Here is a 20,134-nt window from a genome sequence, read left to right as displayed (position 1 = left end):
CACCTAAGTTCCAGCTTCCCTGTTTTGGGCATTTGGAGAAAGTGAGAATCTTGGTCTTGGAATAATTTATTATTAATTCCTATTAAATCAATACAATAATCCATAAGTGATCCCAAGGCTCTTTTAAGGCTAGTGGAAGTCAATGACAGAATTTCTGCGTCATCAGCATACAGTAGTAAATTGATATGTCCGTGGGCTAATTTGGGAGGATGTAAAATAGAGTTATGTAAGTGAAGAACCAATGAGTTTATATAATAATTAAATAAAACTGGAGCCAATACACATCCCTGTCTAACTCCTCTCCTTACTAGTATTTCCTTAGTGACATGTCCTTGGTTACTGCACCTGGCCTTGAATCTTGCGTTCTCATGAATTTTAATGAGCAGCAGAAGCAGATGTTTGTCTATTGTGGTGTATTTAAATTTTCACCACAGTTTAGAACTAGATACTGTGTCGAAAGCAGACCTAAAGTTAATAAATGCTGCATGAAGGGATTGTCCAGATTTGTAGGTGTACTTTTCTACTAGGTGTTGCAGCACCATAGCATGGTCTAACATTGATTAACCTGCTCTAAACCCAGCCTGTTCATCCATCAGAATGCCTTTAGATTCAAGCCAGTCAATTAATTTATCCTGTAGATGTTTAGCACACATTTTGCTGATCTGACTTAACAAACTAATTGGGCTGAAATTAGCCGGATCGTCTCTTTTGCCCTTCTTATATATTGTCATTATAATAGCCAAACCCCAGTCTTGGTATCATGGGTGAACGATCTATTGCTTTGAAAAGTGAAGCTAACACTGGAGTCCACCATTCCAAATTATTTTTCATTACTTCATATGTAATAAGATATGAGCTGGGGTTTTTCCCTGGTTTGAACTGTTTAATTATATTTCTGATTTCTGAACATGAGACCAGGGGCCAATGGAGTAGAGAGGTCACATCCAGCTCCAAATCTGCCAGGGAATTTTTCTCCGCTTGAGCATATAGGGTAGCAAAATAGTCTTCCCAAAAACTGGCTGGTATATGCAATGAAGGGCTATAAATATTATTTGAGGAAGATGGGGCTACCAACCTCCAGAAGATGGCAGGGTTTTTCGCACTGGCATCATTATTACTGTATTTTTTTAGAAAGAGGCAACTGTCATATTGTTCATAAAGCAAGCAAGCTAGTGCTATGTAGTAAAATGTACCTCCAAAAATTATAACAATTCATTGTTTGCTGTCTACACTGCTTTTCTCATAACTATAATGGTTCCAGAGTTTTGTTACAAAGGAGAAGCAAAAATATACCAATCCTTACAGCGTCAATCTTCACTGGCCTTAACATTTTCTGCAGTGTTTGCTCTCTATGACAGTATATAGTGACCATGATCTAAAGCAGTGTTTCTCAACCTTGTCAACTTTCAGATGGGTGGACTTCAACTCCCAGAATTCTTGCTGGCTAGGGAATTCTGGGAGTTCAAGTCCACCCATCTGAAAGTTGACAAGGTTGAGAAACACTGATCTAAAGTCTTGGAACTTAGCTAATTCTATTCCATACTATTCGGAAGTATTTGATGTGAAATTGTGCTAATTTTCCTCAAATTAGTGATTTGGAAATAGCTATTTCCTGGAATAAGTAAAATAATAGTGCAAAATCTGCTCTGAGAGCAGATGTATCTATTTCTTATGAAAATCCCTCTTCTGGCATCACACCAGGAACCACGAACCAGAGGCCTTCCAAATATGTTAAACTACATGTTATAGCTTAGCTACTTCTAGATGGTTATAGGTTCTCCATCTGCTAACAATAGGACTTAAGGTTCTTAATACGCAACTCCAAGCTATTTACATAGAAACAACCCTACAAATGGCAATTCAGATCATGCTCAGATCTGTCCTCCTGCTGTTTTTGAAGAAGTGCAGATAGTTAACCACCCAAAGCTCAATGCTTAAAATTGACTTTATTCCATTTTTGCTTTACACCCCGTGCCCTGAGTAAGCATATTATGTGTACAAATGTATTATGTACATTATTATACAAACGTTTACAAATGAGAATACTAAACTATTACTGGCAACTGCCTCAATAAAACACAATCTATCAATCAGGAAGATGTAGAAATGCCTTGGTTTTTTTTGACTGCTGAGGGCCCAAATTCCTTAACTTAAAAATTTTGACAGGATAAAAGAGTTTTTTGGGTTATCATTGTTCTTCACTCACTCTTTGATAATGGTGTTTTTTCACTATGGGGAAGAAACCTGTAGTCTGGAAGTAAACATTAAACAACTAATGTCGACCATCTTGTAGGTCTCCAGGATAATGCCCTGATAAAATGCACGGGCATGATTTGTTGATCAGTATTGCTACTGTGAATGCGAATGCACACACAAATTAACATACCCTACTTAAGAACACTGAAATCACTCAAACCAAATGAAGATATACACTAAGTCTTTAGCTCACTATTTCCTCTACTATAAATGGATGCCTGGATAACCATCTTATTAGGGTCATTTATGGTTTATTAGATTGTTGAAAGACGCTGTATGTATCTGTCCATAACTTTCTAAGTACAGACCTGTGGCATTAGAAAGATGAACACATTGAGATCCAGGTTTCTTAAGGGCTTTCTAGAAGTTTGCTTGTTTCCAAATATCAACCCCCTCCCCCCCAAAAAAATTACTGAAAGGATGGTTTTTAGCCAGACACCTTCCCTTCTCAAAGTAAAATCAGATTCAGTGTAATTCCTGCTCTGAGACAGGACATTATAGCCTATGAGTTCTTCAAGTACTTTTCCTTATATTCAGGTGAAACTTCTCAGGAGATTATGTAATTGTACCTAGGCTATTTGTTCTGTTGCTAAGTGGTCCTTTAGTATAAGAGACTCCTTCAGATCTTTAGCTTATACTTCTTAAGTGTCTGTGAACAACCACACCAGCACACTAAACTTTTATCAACCTAATACCAAAATACTAAAATGATGACAGAAAAAGAAAAAAAACAACAACGGACCATTCATGAGCAGGAACTAGAGTATAACAGGGACGTTCTCAGAACTGAGAAGTCCAATGCAGACACCTGATTGGACAAATATATTTGACTTGGGCCTGATCCATGCAGACCATGTGTCAAGCCACTTCAAGGCTACCCCAGATAATTTATTTTGATTCCCCCACCTTATTATTCTCCCTCCCCCCATCTTGCTGGCAATATCACTAAACTCTTATACAGTTTGGAAACAAGCATGAAAAACTTGAATTTGAATAGCTGGGGTAAAATAATCACTGGATTTGCATGGGGAGAACAGCCTAGTAAATGGAATGGTCTCAAGATGCTTTTGCTTCATGGGATTTACTATCCTATTGGCTAGTTGAATGAGATGCTCCTTATAGTGAAGATATGATTTGCTTACATAATGTGAATTTGCTTACATAAAGTGAAGATATGATTTGCTTACATAATGCCCCCAACTGGATCTTTTATGAAAGCGCAAACAAGGCCCCCAGTATCTGTATGGTTACAATATAAAATACTTTTAGAAATAATGAAAAATAAAACAAAGCAAAAATGTTTAGTGGCAGAGGTAGGGAGAAAGGTTAAAATATGTAGCAGTAAAAACTCTAGGGTAAGTTCTATGTGTCTACAACACAGAAGACCATTTGGCAATTACAATAAAAGGGTTTTTTTATGATTTTTTTTTTTTTTTTGGTCTAGTGACAAATCTGGAATTCTGTAATACTGGTTTCAAGGGAAGTCCAGTAAAACAGTGCTGAGAGCTGGATGAAGAAGAACTAAGAATGGGAAATGAACAGTTGTTGGAAGAGTGTTGCATGCACAACATGGGAGCTGTGATAATACTGTAATACTAGAAGTCAAACCTGAAATCTATATTTATTCTGTATCTAAATACATATTTCAGGTTTGATTTCTAGTATCATCTTTATTTTTTCCCCTGTTGCTTGAGTTATGCCTGATTGAATGCCTTCCAGTCATGTAATTAAATTAAATTTTACATACTCATTTTATAAGAAAATGTTATCCTATTAATAAAGCTATTTCCCCCCGTGGTGATTACAGATTGCCATACTCCCTGTAGATAGAAATGGAACAGTTTAAAGCAAAGGGTCTCATTAGTACCTTTAGACATAGAAGCTTCTGACTCCGAAACTGGGTCTGCCTTTTCTTCCCCATTCGACTCATCAACTTCTGCTACAGTCGTCAGTTCAGGTTCACTTTTATAAAGCCGGTAATCAGGACCCTAGAAATGAGCCAGAGCACAGCATACATTCATTCTCCTCCCACAAAGGGGTTTCCTGCCACGTATGGCAAAATTGGTACCAAAATCTGAAGCCCCAGTTCAGAAAAAGTCAGACTGTTCTAATTTCATATGGAATAACTCCTAAATATTTCTCCTTTTCATTTTTGAGCCATAAAGAGTCCTTTTCTTTTTTCTTGCCTTATTGTTTAAAAGTCTAAAAAACAGTGTTCCCTCTCCAATTTCCTTTCTGTTCAAATGTAAATTGTATACTCCCTCTGGCAGGGATTTTTTGGTAATGATTTCATTTTTTAACTTTGGAAAACACCATCTGTATGACTGGCTCTGAATAAATTTGATAAAAATGGTATGGCACGCTTAAAAACTTATACTCAACAGAACATAGCAAAAATCTTGTTCTAACCACGTAACCAGTGTTAAATGACACTCATATCTTGTTTGAATCTAACAATATGCAATCAATCTGAGTCACTGGAGACATTTATATTCATAAAACGTTTTAAAAAAACCAAAACAAAACCAGAAATGGCAAACACTAATAATGTACCTAATTTTTTTTAAAAAAATGCACACAAAAACAAAAAGATGAAGCTGAGAAAGGGAATGCAACAAAAAATAGTGGAATGTCAGTAAAATAAAATGACAGTTGTGCAGGAGGGAAAATAGGAAGGGTAATGCCTGATGGACAATGTGGCAATTGTGGCCACTTACACAGTGAGCTCCATTTCTTTGGTATCCTTGAACTTGATGAATCTTCCTCTCTTCAGGCAGATGTACTGGGCCCCTGCTATAACAGAGCAAGGAGCTGCTATCACTGGGCAGAGGGGGGATTATGGGAAGATGCTCTGCAAAGTCATAGGACCGAGGGAGTGGAGGACGAGGTGGGACTACTTCCTCTTCCTAAAGATTGCAGAACAGTCACCTGATTTAGATGTGCTCATCTATCACAAGAGTTATAACTTCTTTCAAATATTTCACAGCAGTTGTAACACAGTTTGGAATTACAGGGACGCTGCTGTAGCAAGAGGGACAGACTGAAAATCTCTATTACGTCACTTACGTACACAAAGGTTTACACATTTGCTTTCTTTCCATTTGTATATACTGGCCACCATCTAAAAATATACCACCCTCAAGCAAATAAAAGTACTTTACTTATGACAAAGATAGCTCTTTTCATAAAGAATGATTTGTTTCCTCTCCTATGAACTTCTTTACAATTTTTTGCTGCATTTTATGCATTGATGTATCCTTCTATCAATTTTATAATATTTCTTTATTCACCAAGTTTCATGAAAAAATTAAATAGCTTTCCCAAATAAAAAATCTGTCCAATTCTTTTCATACTTTGATACCACATGTAGTTTTAAATGTCCTTTTAAAGCAACTGTGTCCTGATATTCCACTGATACCAGAGATACCAATCACATTCTGCTTCAAACATTTTATTAAACTGGTGTTTTGGGTGCTCAGCTCATAAAGATATGAGGCTGTAGGCCCACACACACACACAAGCAAAACAATACGGTAGTCCTCACTTAATGACTGTTTAATGATGATTCAAAGTTACGACGGCCTTGGAAAAAGTTATTTACGACCTGTACTTGCACTTACAACTGTCACACCATCCCCCACGCTCATGTGATTTGCAACCTTTTTTACAATGGTCGTTAAGCGAATCACTGCAGTTAAGTGAATCATGTGGTCATTAAGCAAATTCTGGCAAAAAAGTCAATTGGGGAAGCTGGATTTGCTTAATGACCATGTGATTCGCTTAATGACAGTGGTGATTCGCTTAACCACTGTCATAAAAATGGTTGCAAAATTGGGTCCAGTCACGTGGTGACTCGCTTAGCGACCACCCCACTTAACAACCAATTTTCTGGTGCCTATTGTGGTCATTAAGTGAAGACTACCTGTATTTCTTTTTGTCTGAAATGTGTGTGTGATGAGGGACAAAAAAAAAAAATCAATATTCAAATTTTTTGGGTAAGAGTCTGAATAATGGGAACATCAAAATTAGGAAGATATAATGGATAGGAATAAATTTCATACCATATAGAATAAATGTAATTTGTGTGCTTAGCCTTCATATGCACCCCACCTACAAATTATCTTATTTAAACATATGAAATATACACATAAACGGACAAACAGGAGCTTAGACTGGAAATTAAATAGCTCTATAGAGTCCCCCAAAAAGTTGAAAAAGAAAAACATACCTCATTTTTATACTTCGGTGAAAAGGCCTTTGATGCTATGACACCTATTTAAAAACAAAGCAAAACATTTAGCTTATCATAAACAATGGTTAAAAACCATGGTTGTAGTAACACAGATTTGCAGTGATTTAACGTTCCCATTATTTCCTTTTCAGTCTTGTGAAGTAAAACTACATTTAATCAAACAAGAATAAGTATGCCATTTATTCATCGTACAGGCTTCTCCACTAGCCCCTGAGATCTACAGGAAGTCAATATGCTAATTTACCTGCCTCCGTGGTGCTGTTTCTTTGCTGCTTATGTTTACTCAAACCTTCCATTACATCCTGAATTCGCCAAAGCTCCTTCTGAATCTGAGCACGCTGTATCCCGGCTGACTCACTCTGCCAGAGGTAAAAGTTAGCAATGAGACACCATGCTTTTAATGCATCCGATTACTTTCAACTAGTATGATGCACCCGGTTCTGTTCTGTTCTGAATCCCCTGATATTTTCTTGGACCTGATCAAAGATTATTTGCTGGCCTCTCTCAAGATAACCAAACTCTCATGGTAGTTACTGCTGCAATAGTCAGCACATGTAATTTTGGGATACTGTCAGCCTCCCCTGGTCGAACAGATAGGAAACACAACCAGATGAGCTAATTCTACTTTGTTGTAAGGCTACATTAACAGAATCTTGCAAGCCTGAAAGTACAAATCTCCCTCTGTTTCTTTTACAGGCTGATAAGTTAGGGAGGTTCTTTTCTGAATTTCTTTCTCTGCCCGTTATACAGCTGTAGGCTATGCCCCCTCTTATCTGATTGTTCCCTAGGCAGCACCTCTTCCTGCTGTCTCCCAAGGTCATTCCCACATACCATTATAGATATCAAGTTCTGTCTAGCTGAAATTGTGCACACTGTGCAAGATGTGCACAGCAAAGGCAATAGTAGTGATGCAACTTAGGTCAAAAGGTCCAGAGCTCCGCTGTCTAGTGGGACTCTGAATAACTAACCAAAGAGCCAGAGAGATGAAGAGAAACAAACAGGTCCAGCCTTAGTACCTGAGAGTTGACAAGGGCATTCTGTGGCCCTCAGGCCCTACCCAGCTGGATCTATTTTTCTTCTTCTAAAAAAATGTTTTATTGGTAGTAGATAATTGCTTGTGCATTTGGTTATTTACTTACTTCCTTTTAGGAGAAGCAATATTATTCAAAGTGCAGTAAAAAATAGTAAGCCAAAGAAATTAAAGATATGAGTTAAGAAAAAGAATTATAGCTACATTTAGTTAGTTTATTTATGAGATTTGACTCCAGAATGACTCTGGGTGGCTTACATTAAAAATCAGGAAACAATCAAAGAAAATCCCATGAGCCTGGACAAACATGCTCACTATAACATAAAATACAACTGACCAGTTCAACAGCCATTCTACCCCAAGGCTTGGGAGAACACCCAAGTTTTTAAAGACTTCCAGATCATCTTCAGGGTGGGAGCCAAACAGATCATATACCAATACCATTCACCAAATTTCTCTGTAACATTCTAACCTTGCAAACCATCGGTCCTTCCACCATGTTTATACAATGCTTCATACATTTAAAACTTTTCAATTCTCTCTTTATTCAGAATTTCATAAATTCCATCCAGTCTTCCCCTTCCTGCCAATCCATTCTCTCTTCTTCCATTTGTTGTTTTGCAATTTGAACTTTATTCTCTCAATATGACTGAATCACCTCAACGACCTTTCATACTGACCACTCAGTTTTGCATTCAGTCTACATTCATTCAGCACCCATTCATTCTTGACTACACCTCTTCTTGTTCTATCACACACACTTCTCAAGTACCTCTTTCCCATTACATTCAACCTTTATGTTTCTCTGGACATATAACAAAGTGGGCAGGATGCTCTTATAAAAGCCATTTTCACTTTTTTTCCAGTCATTCTTCACAACAGATTGTATACTATTCACTACCTTTCTACCAGCATTTGTACTTCCTAAAATTTCCCCATCCATTTCCCCATCCTTAGTACTGCTACATACAAAGTTTTACAGGACTTCCACACCCACCTTGGTGGCAGGGGTGGTGGTGGTGGAATTTTTCTATTTTTAGTTGTATATATTCTATGTGGTATTTTCAGTTACAATGACCACCAGGAGGCATCCCCTGACTGGTTTTGTCTTATTTGTTGTTGTTCAATTGTTAAGTTGTGTCTGACTCTTTGTGACCCCATGAACCATATTGCGCCAGGCCTTCTTGTCCTTTTGTCTTATTAGGATTATTCAGATGTGGGTAACTATAGCAATGTTTCTCAACCTTGGGAACTTTAAGACTTGTGGACTTCAACTCCCAGAACTCCTTAGCTAGCCTTGCTGGCTAGGGAATTCTGGGAGTTGAAGTCCACAGGTCTTAAAGTTCCCAAGGTTGAGAAACACTGTTGTATAGAGTTCAAATCCTTTGCCCCTACCTGCATCTACTGGCTACCTGGTAGTTATGTAAGTCATGTAAAACCCTATAAATGGGGGGCATGATATAATGCAGCACCTGAATATCTCTTCTCTGAGAGTTTAAGCAAAAGTGTCTGACAGTGCTTCTAGATTTACCAACCTGCAACTGCTAAGCACAGGACCTTGGATACTCCTAAAACCAATGCACTATACACAGACATCTAAAGTGCAAACATCTAGCTACCTGCATCTGAAGAATTCCAATCAGGACAAAACATGTCACGTGGTGCCTCCTAGTGGTCAGAAACTGAATACACATTGTGTAAAAATTCCCTGTCCTTAGTAAATATTCACCAAGATACACAAATTAATCTACTTGCTCTAGTTTTTCACCGTTTATATATAACTTGCAATCATTCTGCCATTTCCCTTATGAAACACAACTGTTTTGATCTCTGAAAAAAAATGATAAATCAATAGTCCTCACTGCACCATGTAGTTCAACATATGCCTCAAATCATCATGTTCTCGGCCAACAAGACAGCATTGTCTGTTTACAAAAGTGCACTTATATTCCCAACCAATATGCCTTAGTGTCACCACAATCATTATTCATTTAGCCATTAAACTAAGGAGACATCCCTCCTCGGTCCCGAACTATTCAATAAACATTCTATTTATTCTCATGCATGCTTTACTTCCATCACATACTGCTGTTAAACTCAGCAATCAACCTTATCTTCGTTCTTGTGCAAAACATTCCATAATTCAAGCCTATTCACTTTATCATAGGTTTTTTCTAAATCAATGAATGTACAATAAGCATTCTTTCTCAAATTCAGATATTTCTCAATGAAAAGCAAAGATCAGGTCTATGCACTCCCTATCTAGCATAAAGCAATTTCTAGAAATTACCAAATTTTACTCTTTGTTACCACTTGTGCCCTTTCAATCGAGTATTCTTGCCAAACACTTAATAAACTAATTCCTCTACAGCTTTTTCATTCACTCTTATTCTCTTTCCCTTTGTATAGAGGAACAATAACAGTCTTTTTCCAACACAGCCACTCTAGAAGCAATCCATATACATATTTTTAACATTTCTTCAATTTCATTATTATTTCAGCCTTACCATTTTTCAATGTTTTCACAGCATTTATTACTTCCTTTTCATAATTTTTTGAATGCTAATATTTATAGCATTAATTTCAATTCCACTCTTCAACATATTACTGTACTATCAGTCCTGCACAAATCTCTAAAATATCCCTTCCAGAATTCCCTCATGTCAGGTTCATCTCATCTCATTCTATCCCTTTTATTTTTAATTCCATTCACTCAGGTAGAACTTCCTTGATTAATCCTTTCACCCACTTCCAAAACAATGCTCTGCATCTTCTCTGCCTGCTTAAATGCTCATTCTTTCTATTACTCTTTTCTGCAACATGGTCTATTATGTTCAGTACTTAGCAGCATGACAGTAAGTCTAAAACACTGTTTGCGATTTACATAATTAGTATCTTCTCAGTCTTTTAATGTATGTGTGTGTGTGTGTGTGTCTGTGTGTATAAATAAAAAACCAGGAAGTTTACAAACTAAAGAAATGAAGACATTTATAGTTCACAATTATAGAATATTGTTATAATATAACAATATTCAAGGAACTTGTACTGGGCAGCCAATATACAGATCATAAACACCCACACTGAGCTATGGAACCAAGCTGACATTCTGGTCGCACCTGAACCTCGCCTGTCCGCTCCAGCTGCTCCTGCATGTGGTTCTTTGTGACTGTTACATCATATTCTAGTTTGTCATATTCCCTCCAAGCTCTTTCGAGTTCCTGAAAACAGATGCACATATAAAAAATACTGGTATCATATTTTGGTGGCTTGTACATACTTTACAAACCTGAGGACCATACTCTGTTAAGAAGTAATACAACACTGATTTATCAACATAATTCAATTAACACTGGTTACATTAAGTCACATTTTGTTGCTAGACATTTGTGGCACTAATGGTCTAAAATAGAAGAGTTAGGAGCCACATGTAAGGGGTATATGAGTCACACTTTAGGTGGAAGATTAGTATGAGCTAACATCTACTCAGTAGCAATGAGAATGTCCAAGTATCTGCTGATTGTATACTGGCAGCCCTGCTCAGGGTGAACTGACCTAGCTATCCAGAAGATTTTATGGGCTTTCTTGAAGATAAAATCACTCATGTTTGTTCTGGTTTGGATGCCATTTGGGCAGAGCCAAGTATAGGGAGCAAAATGGCATTTTATATTACAATCTATTACAATTCTTTTGACCTTGTTGAATTAAAGGAAGTAGATAGGGTTCACTCTGGAAGGAACTCTGCCACCTGAAGGCTTGATACGTGCTTTTCCTCTGGGACTCTGCACAGGACATGGACAGTAGGATTCAGCAGCACCTCATCCCATCTAGTACAAGATGTTTTGGAAGGAGGCAAAGGTTGTATGTCACTTTACAGACTTTGGGACTTTTGCTTGGACTGAGTATGAAGGACTGAGTATGAAAGATGTATTTATGTGGTAACAGCAACTTGCATGGCCTAGAAGGGTGGAGTTAACCCAGAGCTGTAGCCTGCTGCTGGGGAAGGTGTGTGCTGCAATAAAGCACTGTGTACAAATCTGCTATGCTATGGTATGTCCAGTGCTTGGAAAGCAAAGAACCTTCACAAAATAGATCGATACATTCAAAATGATATACAGTATATTAAAGTATATAATTTTATACTTTCATTACAGAAGTATAAAGGGCCTGGCATCTTTCTAGATAGTTGACAATAGGAGACTGGAACAGCTCAACTCTTCATGGGGAAATGGGTCTGCACATTTTCCCCTTTATTTATTAGGAACTAATATTCTAATTTGAAAAAGAAACTGAAAATCTAAGATGTGAACTTGCAGTATCTCTGGTGAAGTCCTCTATCGGCTTTCTCTACTGCCGCTGGCTCTGCTTCTTGGATATTCTGGGTTGTATTTAATGCCAGTTCAAGGATACTCATGGAAGGGGATCCAGTAGAATAGTTGGTGCAAGCTTTTTTTTTTAATTAAGTTTTTATTTTAATAATAACAGAAAAAGAAAACAAAAACAAAAGGGAACAAAACACAAAGATACATACATTATCAAAAAATTGCATAACAAGTGCTTAAAAATAAGTGGAAAAAATATAACAGAAAAAAATAATTAAAAATATAATATATATATATTTATTTTTCATTATTTTTTCTGTTGTATTTTTTCCACTATTTTTTTTAAGCACTTGTGGTACAAGCTTCTGCTCAATTCCCACCCCTCACCCCCATCCATCACTTGCCATGCCTAATGATTCCCCGTTCTTCAGTATGGCATAGGAGTCTTAACGAGGTTTTAATGATGGATACCTCTTCCATGAGTGTCCTTTCACTTGCTGCCTGGATATAGTTCATCTGTCAGAGGATTTATAGCTCTATTAGTTAGAACCACTGAGTTGGGGCTGACTTCTGGTGACTGGATGGACAAATCCTGACTTGTCCCTGATAACAATCTATAGCAATTACAAGTACATTACAATAATATCTCTAACCCATGATAATGATTATCTACTGTAATCATTGTCTTCCCCATCTTCTCCCCTCAACCATGCCATGCATTTAGTGTATTTTCCTAGTGCATCACCTACATGTATCATGTACTCAAATAATAAGTTTCTACTTGCTAATCGTTGCCTCAAAGGCTTGTCCTGGACTTATTTATTTGGTTCTTCTTGAAGACCATTGTACTCTTAGTACCCATCTCCAAATCAATAATTCAAAGACGATAGTTGGTTTTTCTCAATGTCCGCCATTCACATTATCCATTATCACTGGGAAAACTGCTGCTTTAGCGACTCTGAACTTTGGTGTAATAGAAATATGCTTATGTCATGAACTTGTCTACGTTTGTCACTGCCTTCTTGAGTAAGATTAATCTCCTCTTTACTTCTCCAGCATATTTTCCCTTTTTTCCTATTCTTGAGCCTAAGAAAATAAAAATGTCTACCATCCTCATTTCTTGGCAATCATTGTGAATTTACAGGTGACATTACCTTCATCTTAATATTTTAGATTAGCCCAGATTTTTCACTTTCTATTTTATTTTGCTAATGAGCATTTCTGCATTGAAAGATGTGCACATTTTGGCAACTGAATATTCTGGAGAACTCTGAAATGTTCTGGTTCCCCCTCTGGATCCTTGCCAAACATCCTCCAAACAATGCAATTATGCAGGCATTTCTGTGGTTCTGGATTTAAGTTGCCACTTTCATTTGGGGAATTTACTTCCAGAAACTGGTCCAGAGAAGATTCAGCATGAACTGGGGGGAAGGGGGAGGAAGAGGAACATATGGGAACAAACAACTTAGAGTTCTCCAGAACATTTTGCTCCTGAATCACATATTTGCATATTTTACTTTCAGCTGACAAAATGTATCATCTGCATATCTCTAATTCTTAGTGTTTCATCCTCCAATTTTGTTTCCAGCTGCAATCTCTTCCAATCTTTTCATTTTTCTAAAACATTTGCTATATAAGTTACACATAAATGATGACAAAACACATTATTGTCTCATTCCCTTTCCTACACTGAATTTCTCTGGTCCCCAAACTCAGTTCTTACAAAAGCATCTTCTTTATTTTGAACATTGCTCAGAAGAATAATCAAGTATCTTGGCATGCTTATTAGCCTTAATATGTTCCACATTTTGGCATGATCTACCTTTAGACAATAAAGGTAAACTTCCTTAAATTATTTTGTTCTCTTCATTATCCACATTAGCCATCTGACCTTAGGTTGTCCTGCCTTTTCTGAAATCTGCCTTCAATGAAGCTACTGTTTTTTCCTGTCTCCCACCCTCAGTTCAAAACAGAGATGATAGAACAAGGCTATGGCTAACTTTTTACGGTGTGACTGTAAAGATATTATACTACCAATGCTAAACTGGGGCTAATGCAAATGTAACACCAAAGGAAACATTTGCTCCTACATAAACACTACAAACACTTGTAACGGCCCAAGTGTGGAACATTCTGTGACTGAAACTGCTCCATATCCATTAGAAAAAAAATCTACAGTTTAATTTCTTAATTTATGAATGTTTGACATAGGTGAGCAGACACCCCAACATTTATTGTTAATAAGCATTCTACAGTGTCTAGTATGTTGCTTGAAAAAAACAAATATAATCCAAAGCCTTGCCTAGCACACAATACTCTGGAAAAATAGTACAACTGTATTTGGATTTTCCACAGTACACACTAGGTATTCCATTACATGGAATGGATCATGTTTGTTATGAAATGTTTGATCATGAGTTTGGGGATAACAGCATGAAATAGCTTTTGGAATGACAACTAAAACAAATATGGCAACTTGATGACCTCAAGATCTTTTAAGATAATTCCAGTCTTATGATGAACTCCAGTTTTTGCTTGAACAGTCAGTGTATGTTTTACCAACTGTTTAGCTTTTAAAATAGAGACATTCATTTATTCCACTGTAGCAAAATAATTTCCATCCTGACTTTCTAAACCTGCTCTAGATTTGGAAAATCAAGACAAATTAATATTTGCAAGGATGTAATAAGAACGAACGCCTAAACAACTGCACAATAAGAGACATCACTTAACACACCAGTGAGTTTTACTAAGGGAAAAGAATTGCATTTTCTTACCGCAGTGGCTCGAGATACTTCTCGACAAGTGCTAAGCAGGCCATTCTGTAAATCATCCCTCTGTAAGATGACATTTTGTATGGCAGCTGGATTTTCTGCATTCATTTGTATCTCTTGGCTGGCTGATAGCAAAGCTTGCTCAAGCGTGTACTATGGTAATAAAAAGAATAATTTTTAATGTTCTGCATCATTGGACTGATTTCCTCTTTACTTCACTTATCAATGTTCTGATAATAAAGCATGCAAAATAACATAAATCTGGAATAATAAATATAATTATCCTACTTTTTCCTTGTGCAGCTGCTGAAGCTTCTCTTCTAGGGCCTGCACCACTTTATCTTGTTCACATAATCGGCTAAGCTTAGCCTAGTGCAGAAGAAAAGATGTTGATAATTTGTGCCCCTAGCTGCTTTGCATACTGACTGCTGATACCCAGACCTTTAAAACCCTCATAAACACACAAATGTGCAGAGACTGGAAAAAAGGCCAACAGCAGATCCTCACTTTTCACTTCAAAATCATACATTCAGCTGGGAACAGGAGTACAGAGATAATATTCTCTTTATCAATCCACTTATGTATCGTACTCTGAACTACTGGTGTGTGTGTGTGTGTGTGTGTGTGTGTGTGTGTTTCTATGTGCACATGGAGATTAGCTTCAGATCAGGCATATGACCTATATAGAAATCCATGATGGATATACGATGCATTTCTTGACAGAGAACAATTCCTCCACACAGGAATATATACATTTAAACTAGAACTCTGCAGAAGAATAAACCATGCCTCAAAAGTAACAAAATCAGTAAACCTGTACAGTTCACTGATTTTTAACTGGCTGGCGCAATTGCTGGCTTTTAAAAAAGGGGAGGGCATCTTTTTGAAGAGAAATCGCCTAACTTGGTTCCCCATTAAATAGTAAAGGCTAGTGACTAGTATCTTTGACCAATATAGACTATGAGCCATTTGAACTGCTTAGATTGTACAATACTGTTCAGTGTTGTTCTTGAAGACTATATTTTAGGCAGGCAAGAATGATAAAATAAAGTTGCTGGATTGACAGGGAGCCTTGGGAGTATCAGAACAATGAGCTTTTAACAGTTACTTCCATGTATAAATCGACTCCAGATATAAAGTTGCTGTAACTTCTGTGATCTATCTTAGGTACCTGCAGGAGATACACATTTTTCCCAACGTTTCAAAAGTATGTCAAGGTGTATCTCAATTCTGCTTCAAAAAGCTAGAAAGAGACATTAGTTTGTTTACTTCTTACAAACACATCAGTTTACATAAAACAAAAACAAAACAAAACAAAACAAAACAAAACAAAACAAAACAATCAATATTCAGAGAGCTAACAGTACTTACATCAATATCCAGTTCTTCTGATCTGTATTTGTACAGAGCACCCCTACTTTCATCTTGTGTCAGCTATAATAAGGAAAAACACTGCCATCAAACAACTTCACTAAAATCATGCAAAACAATGCATTCTGAAGTTAGCATTTAATTAAGCACACATTACTTCAGATCAAAATGTTAAGCACTTAGTATGCCTTAATCAACACGTACTATGTAAATTAGTTTATAATAGAATGCCAAATATAGATTGTCAGAAAGGAGAACAATTTATTCTTGCTAGAAAGCTCCTCTAAGATGAAAATGGAATGGCATTTTATCTGTGATCTTCAGAAATCATAAAATAATGTAAATTTAGTTAACCACTCAGATTAAATAAGAACCACGTGAAACAAATAAGGAGTAGATAAATCAGTGTCTGTGATACCAAGGATCTGACATCATAAAAGCAGAGAGTAAATCTGTATGCGAGAATTCAGAATATGGAGCTGTGTCCTGCCTTTATTTTATCTTTCAGGAAAGCTCAGTAAGACTTACTTGAGATGTACAGAAAAGGTTATTCTCAATTATGTCTTACAACAGTGAAAAGCAGAAACACAATTGCCTGTAGACAGGTCCCATTAGTTGGGTGTATTTCTCCAAGTTTCTTTTAAAAAGGCTTCCAGCACAACAACAACATATATAAAAAGATTCCTCTGTCTTGGGAGGGAAAATGCACCAGTATTTCCAAATGTAAAACACTGGATGAATGTAGGAAGTATTGGAAAGATAGGCATTTAGAGAAGATTTCACTGCTACACAGTAGCAAAAGAGCCCATTCAAATAATAGGAGGACTAGATAAATAGTACAGGCTGGGAATTTCTAAAAACAGCAAGAACTTTGGGTACATGAGATTTTCCAGCTTAGTTTTGCTATATACCATTGTTCTAATACCTGTTTCCTCAAAGAATATAAACTGCTAAATGGAATAGCAGCTAGCACAATCAACAGTAGTTGTGAAGAAGGAAATTGTCTATGCGCTAGCTTCATTCTCACCTCTACATTTTAAGACTGCTGATTAGCAAGATCCTTAAAAAAATCTGACGGGGATAACTCTACAGAATGTCATTTGAGCAATTTCTACTTGGGAGCTCTACTTTGCTGCAGCAAAATCATTTGACCAAATGCATGTCCCGTGTATTAATAAATGGACAGTAGCCCAATACAGATGTAATGCCCTCATGTGTTTCTGAACACTTCCCCATTCCTTTCTATTCTTTAACCACGATGTTGTGCTAGGTCTGAATCAGCAGTAAATTAAATTTACAATTACAAGGGTTGTCAGAGTTTTAAACCAACGTTTTAAATAAATCTGCAAACCTGAGATAAAGCACAAGTGAGTTTGGATCAAAAGTGATCAATGGAGACACAACTTTACAGCAAGGAGAGTGGAAGAACAAAAAGAAAAATGCCCAAAACAAATATGCCTAATTGTTACATCTGTACTCAGGCCATCACAACAAACATTTTACTGCATTATTTAAGGTCTGAACACTTTACAGTATTATTTAAGTTAAATAAAGCATACTTGTTAGTTCCCAAAATATCAATTGTCCTCCCTACTTTCACATTCATGCACAGTATTTTTTTGTACACAATTAGATTAGAAATCTAACCTTTGTGTTTAAAAGAAAAAACTAGAAATACAAAGATGAAGTAAGGATTTAACAATTCAAATATTTCAACCACAGAAAAGACCCTTGGGAAGGTTCTTTTTTTTTTTTTTTTTTAAGTGTTTCATTTCAAGGCATATCCTCATGCAAATGCACTTGGTGACAATTTGAGAGAATGCACTGTGTATTAAAGCCATATAAATAACTTTGCTTTGAAATGAACATTTAATGAAATGAGCACTGGAAGATGAAAAAGCCACAGCACCTTTACATTCATAAAGATCATATATTTTAATTTGGTATGATATTTAGTACCTTATTTTACAACCCACTTGAATATATTCTACACAATCCATCTTGATAGGAGAAAGGATTGAAGAATGGAAATATAATTTTAATGATAAAACAGATAAGCTCAAATATGGTTGATGTAAATCTGGCCAAGCTCTCAAAGGAGAAAGACATGAATCAGTCTGCAGGAATTATAAGATGATGTATACATTTTGTCTCCAGCTTTCACTTTTAATGCAATTATAGGCAATTCTAATCCTTAATTACCTATTTTTTTATCATCCTAAAACTGAACAAAATGCACTGATCATTGCTTAAACTCCTTGGGATAATATAATCCATCTAATTAACATCCTGTGTACCTTAAAAAATGACAACTATCTACCAGTATGTTCTACTAATCTCACATTTTCCGTGATATAATTTCAGAAGGAATAATGATTCTTACATAGCATTTGTTCATAATATAACACCATCCCACACTTCAGTGACACTGAAGTTCACGTACTGTCTGCTTTGAAACAAACCATCATTTTCAGTTAGTCCCAAACAGTAAGCTACACAGTTGATGCTACCTGTGAATTGAAGCACAGCTAGCAATTATGGTTTAAATTCATTTATAGGCTTGGAGAGAATTTCTATTGGCTCCAGAGCATTTAGTCTACAGAAAACAAAAAGACAACAGTATTTTCAGACTTTTTCAGCAGTTTGAAAATTATTTTCTAAGGAATAGTGGTATCAGAGTGATCTCTCTGAACTGTTGAAAACTGTCCAATGTTTCCCAGTGGGGAACACAATGGGACAGAGAAGACACACTCATATATTAATACCCTGGTCAGTGTCATTTATTATGAATGAAGTATTGGTCCTACAAAATATAAGGAATGTTTTGGGATAGCAAGGTTAGAAAAGATAAGGTAAAAATAAACCTTAAAAATAAGGTCAGGCTAGGCTTAGGTTGGAAGTAAATTTTCCAAATGGAAAACAGCAAATTCACTCTATTAACTAACTTAATGACATCCATTGACTTTATCTCATTGATAATTGTGGAAGTTGTATTTGGAGGAGGGGGAGAGGGAGGGGGAGGCAGCAGCAGCAGCATTTTTATTAAATGATGGGCAAAATAGAGTGCATTGAAGATAACCCATTCTGAAATCTAAGCAAAAGACAGAGGCGCATTTCCATACTTTTATTCAAAATGCTCCTAGATGTTTTAAGGCTTGATCCATGTTTAATCATATAATAAAACCTCTACAAGGACTCAAGGAACAATACCATCTAGTGCCAAACAACAGCACTGCATATCAGACTGCCCATTTTAATCCGAGCAGGTGATAGTGTTTCCCCACCTTTTAGGACACTGGAAATGGTTTACTGCCAAAACAGACCATTCATCCATCTAGTTCAAGAACGGTTTTGGGATGGTTCTATTTACAGAGATCAAAACCCGAGCCTTCTGCCGATAAAGCTCTACCAGTTTCTTAGAAAAATGTGTCCTTCAGGTATTCCAGAAGAAACAATTATATTCATGTACAGGATGTTCTACAAGCCTATAAAAGTTGGATTTTTTGTACACGCATAATTTAAAAGTCATGTTTAGAACCCAGCATAAAGCCTAAGGGCATTAAAATATCTTGGCAATTTCAAGAGAATAATGAGGGAAAAGAACTCATTTCAAATGCAGTCAAAATGCTGCAGAGCATAGATGTGATCTGTAACCATTATGTCCTATAGTTGTAACATCAAACTATCATATGCTTGCTAAGTACAATTTTAAAAAGCTGAATTTATCATGGCAGCCATCCTGAAAATGGAATATATCTAATCAAATATTTAAAATGCAGAATTAAACAAGATGAGCCTTTGGATAAGTCTAAAATGTCCTTGGGCTCAGACTTCTGGTACTACTGCGGGCTGAGTGATATGAAAAATATAACTGATAAAATGTCTTATTTTAAAATGATGCCAAAAACCTATCTCATTCTGGTAATACCTTTGCACTTGGAAGTTCAGTAAAATGAAATAGGGTAGAACAGTTCTAAGCTTTTTAAAAAGCAATTTGTTAATACAGAAAAAGTAGACTGATAAAGAAAGAACCCTCTCTTCAAACTTTTAGAATCAGTGAAAAAGATATATGCTACATTCTGAAAAACGCTTCTAATGTAATTATAATTCTTTTTTGGTTTAGGTTTCTTAA

At 36.4% G+C, this 20,134-nt stretch overlaps 1 protein-coding gene across 11 annotated transcripts in view; it reads right to left on the bottom strand.

Moving 5' to 3' along the window:
* Positions 1–20,134, bottom strand: part of PLEKHA5 (pleckstrin homology domain containing A5) — a 211,283-nt gene that overhangs the window by 12,226 nt on the left and 178,923 nt on the right. For 9 of the 11 annotated variants that reach the window (XM_088141320.1, XM_088141322.1, XM_088141321.1 and 6 more), the window contains 7 exons: positions 16,003–16,065; positions 14,920–15,000; positions 14,635–14,784; positions 10,655–10,756; positions 6,753–6,867; positions 6,485–6,528; positions 4,124–4,244 (listed from right to left, as the gene is read on the bottom strand). In XM_088141320.1, the coding sequence (XP_087997446.1) occupies positions 4,124–4,244; positions 6,485–6,528; positions 6,753–6,867; positions 10,655–10,756; positions 14,635–14,784; positions 14,920–15,000; positions 16,003–16,065 (676 nt within the window). Of the gene's footprint in view, positions 1–4,123; positions 4,245–4,973; positions 5,163–6,484; positions 6,529–6,752; positions 6,868–10,654; positions 10,757–14,634; positions 14,785–14,919; positions 15,001–16,002; positions 16,066–20,134 lie in introns of all 11 variants that reach the window. The other 2 variants (XM_088141331.1, XM_088141330.1) reach the window with 1 other exon arrangement.

Source organism: Python bivittatus, unplaced genomic scaffold (genome assembly GCF_059951505.1).
Source record: "Python bivittatus isolate LINGU-HERP-01145 unplaced genomic scaffold, Pbiv_v1 ctg000330_np1212, whole genome shotgun sequence".
NCBI lineage: Eukaryota > Metazoa > Chordata > Lepidosauria > Squamata > Pythonidae > Python > Python bivittatus.
This window is presented reverse-complemented; position numbering and strand designations above follow the sequence as displayed.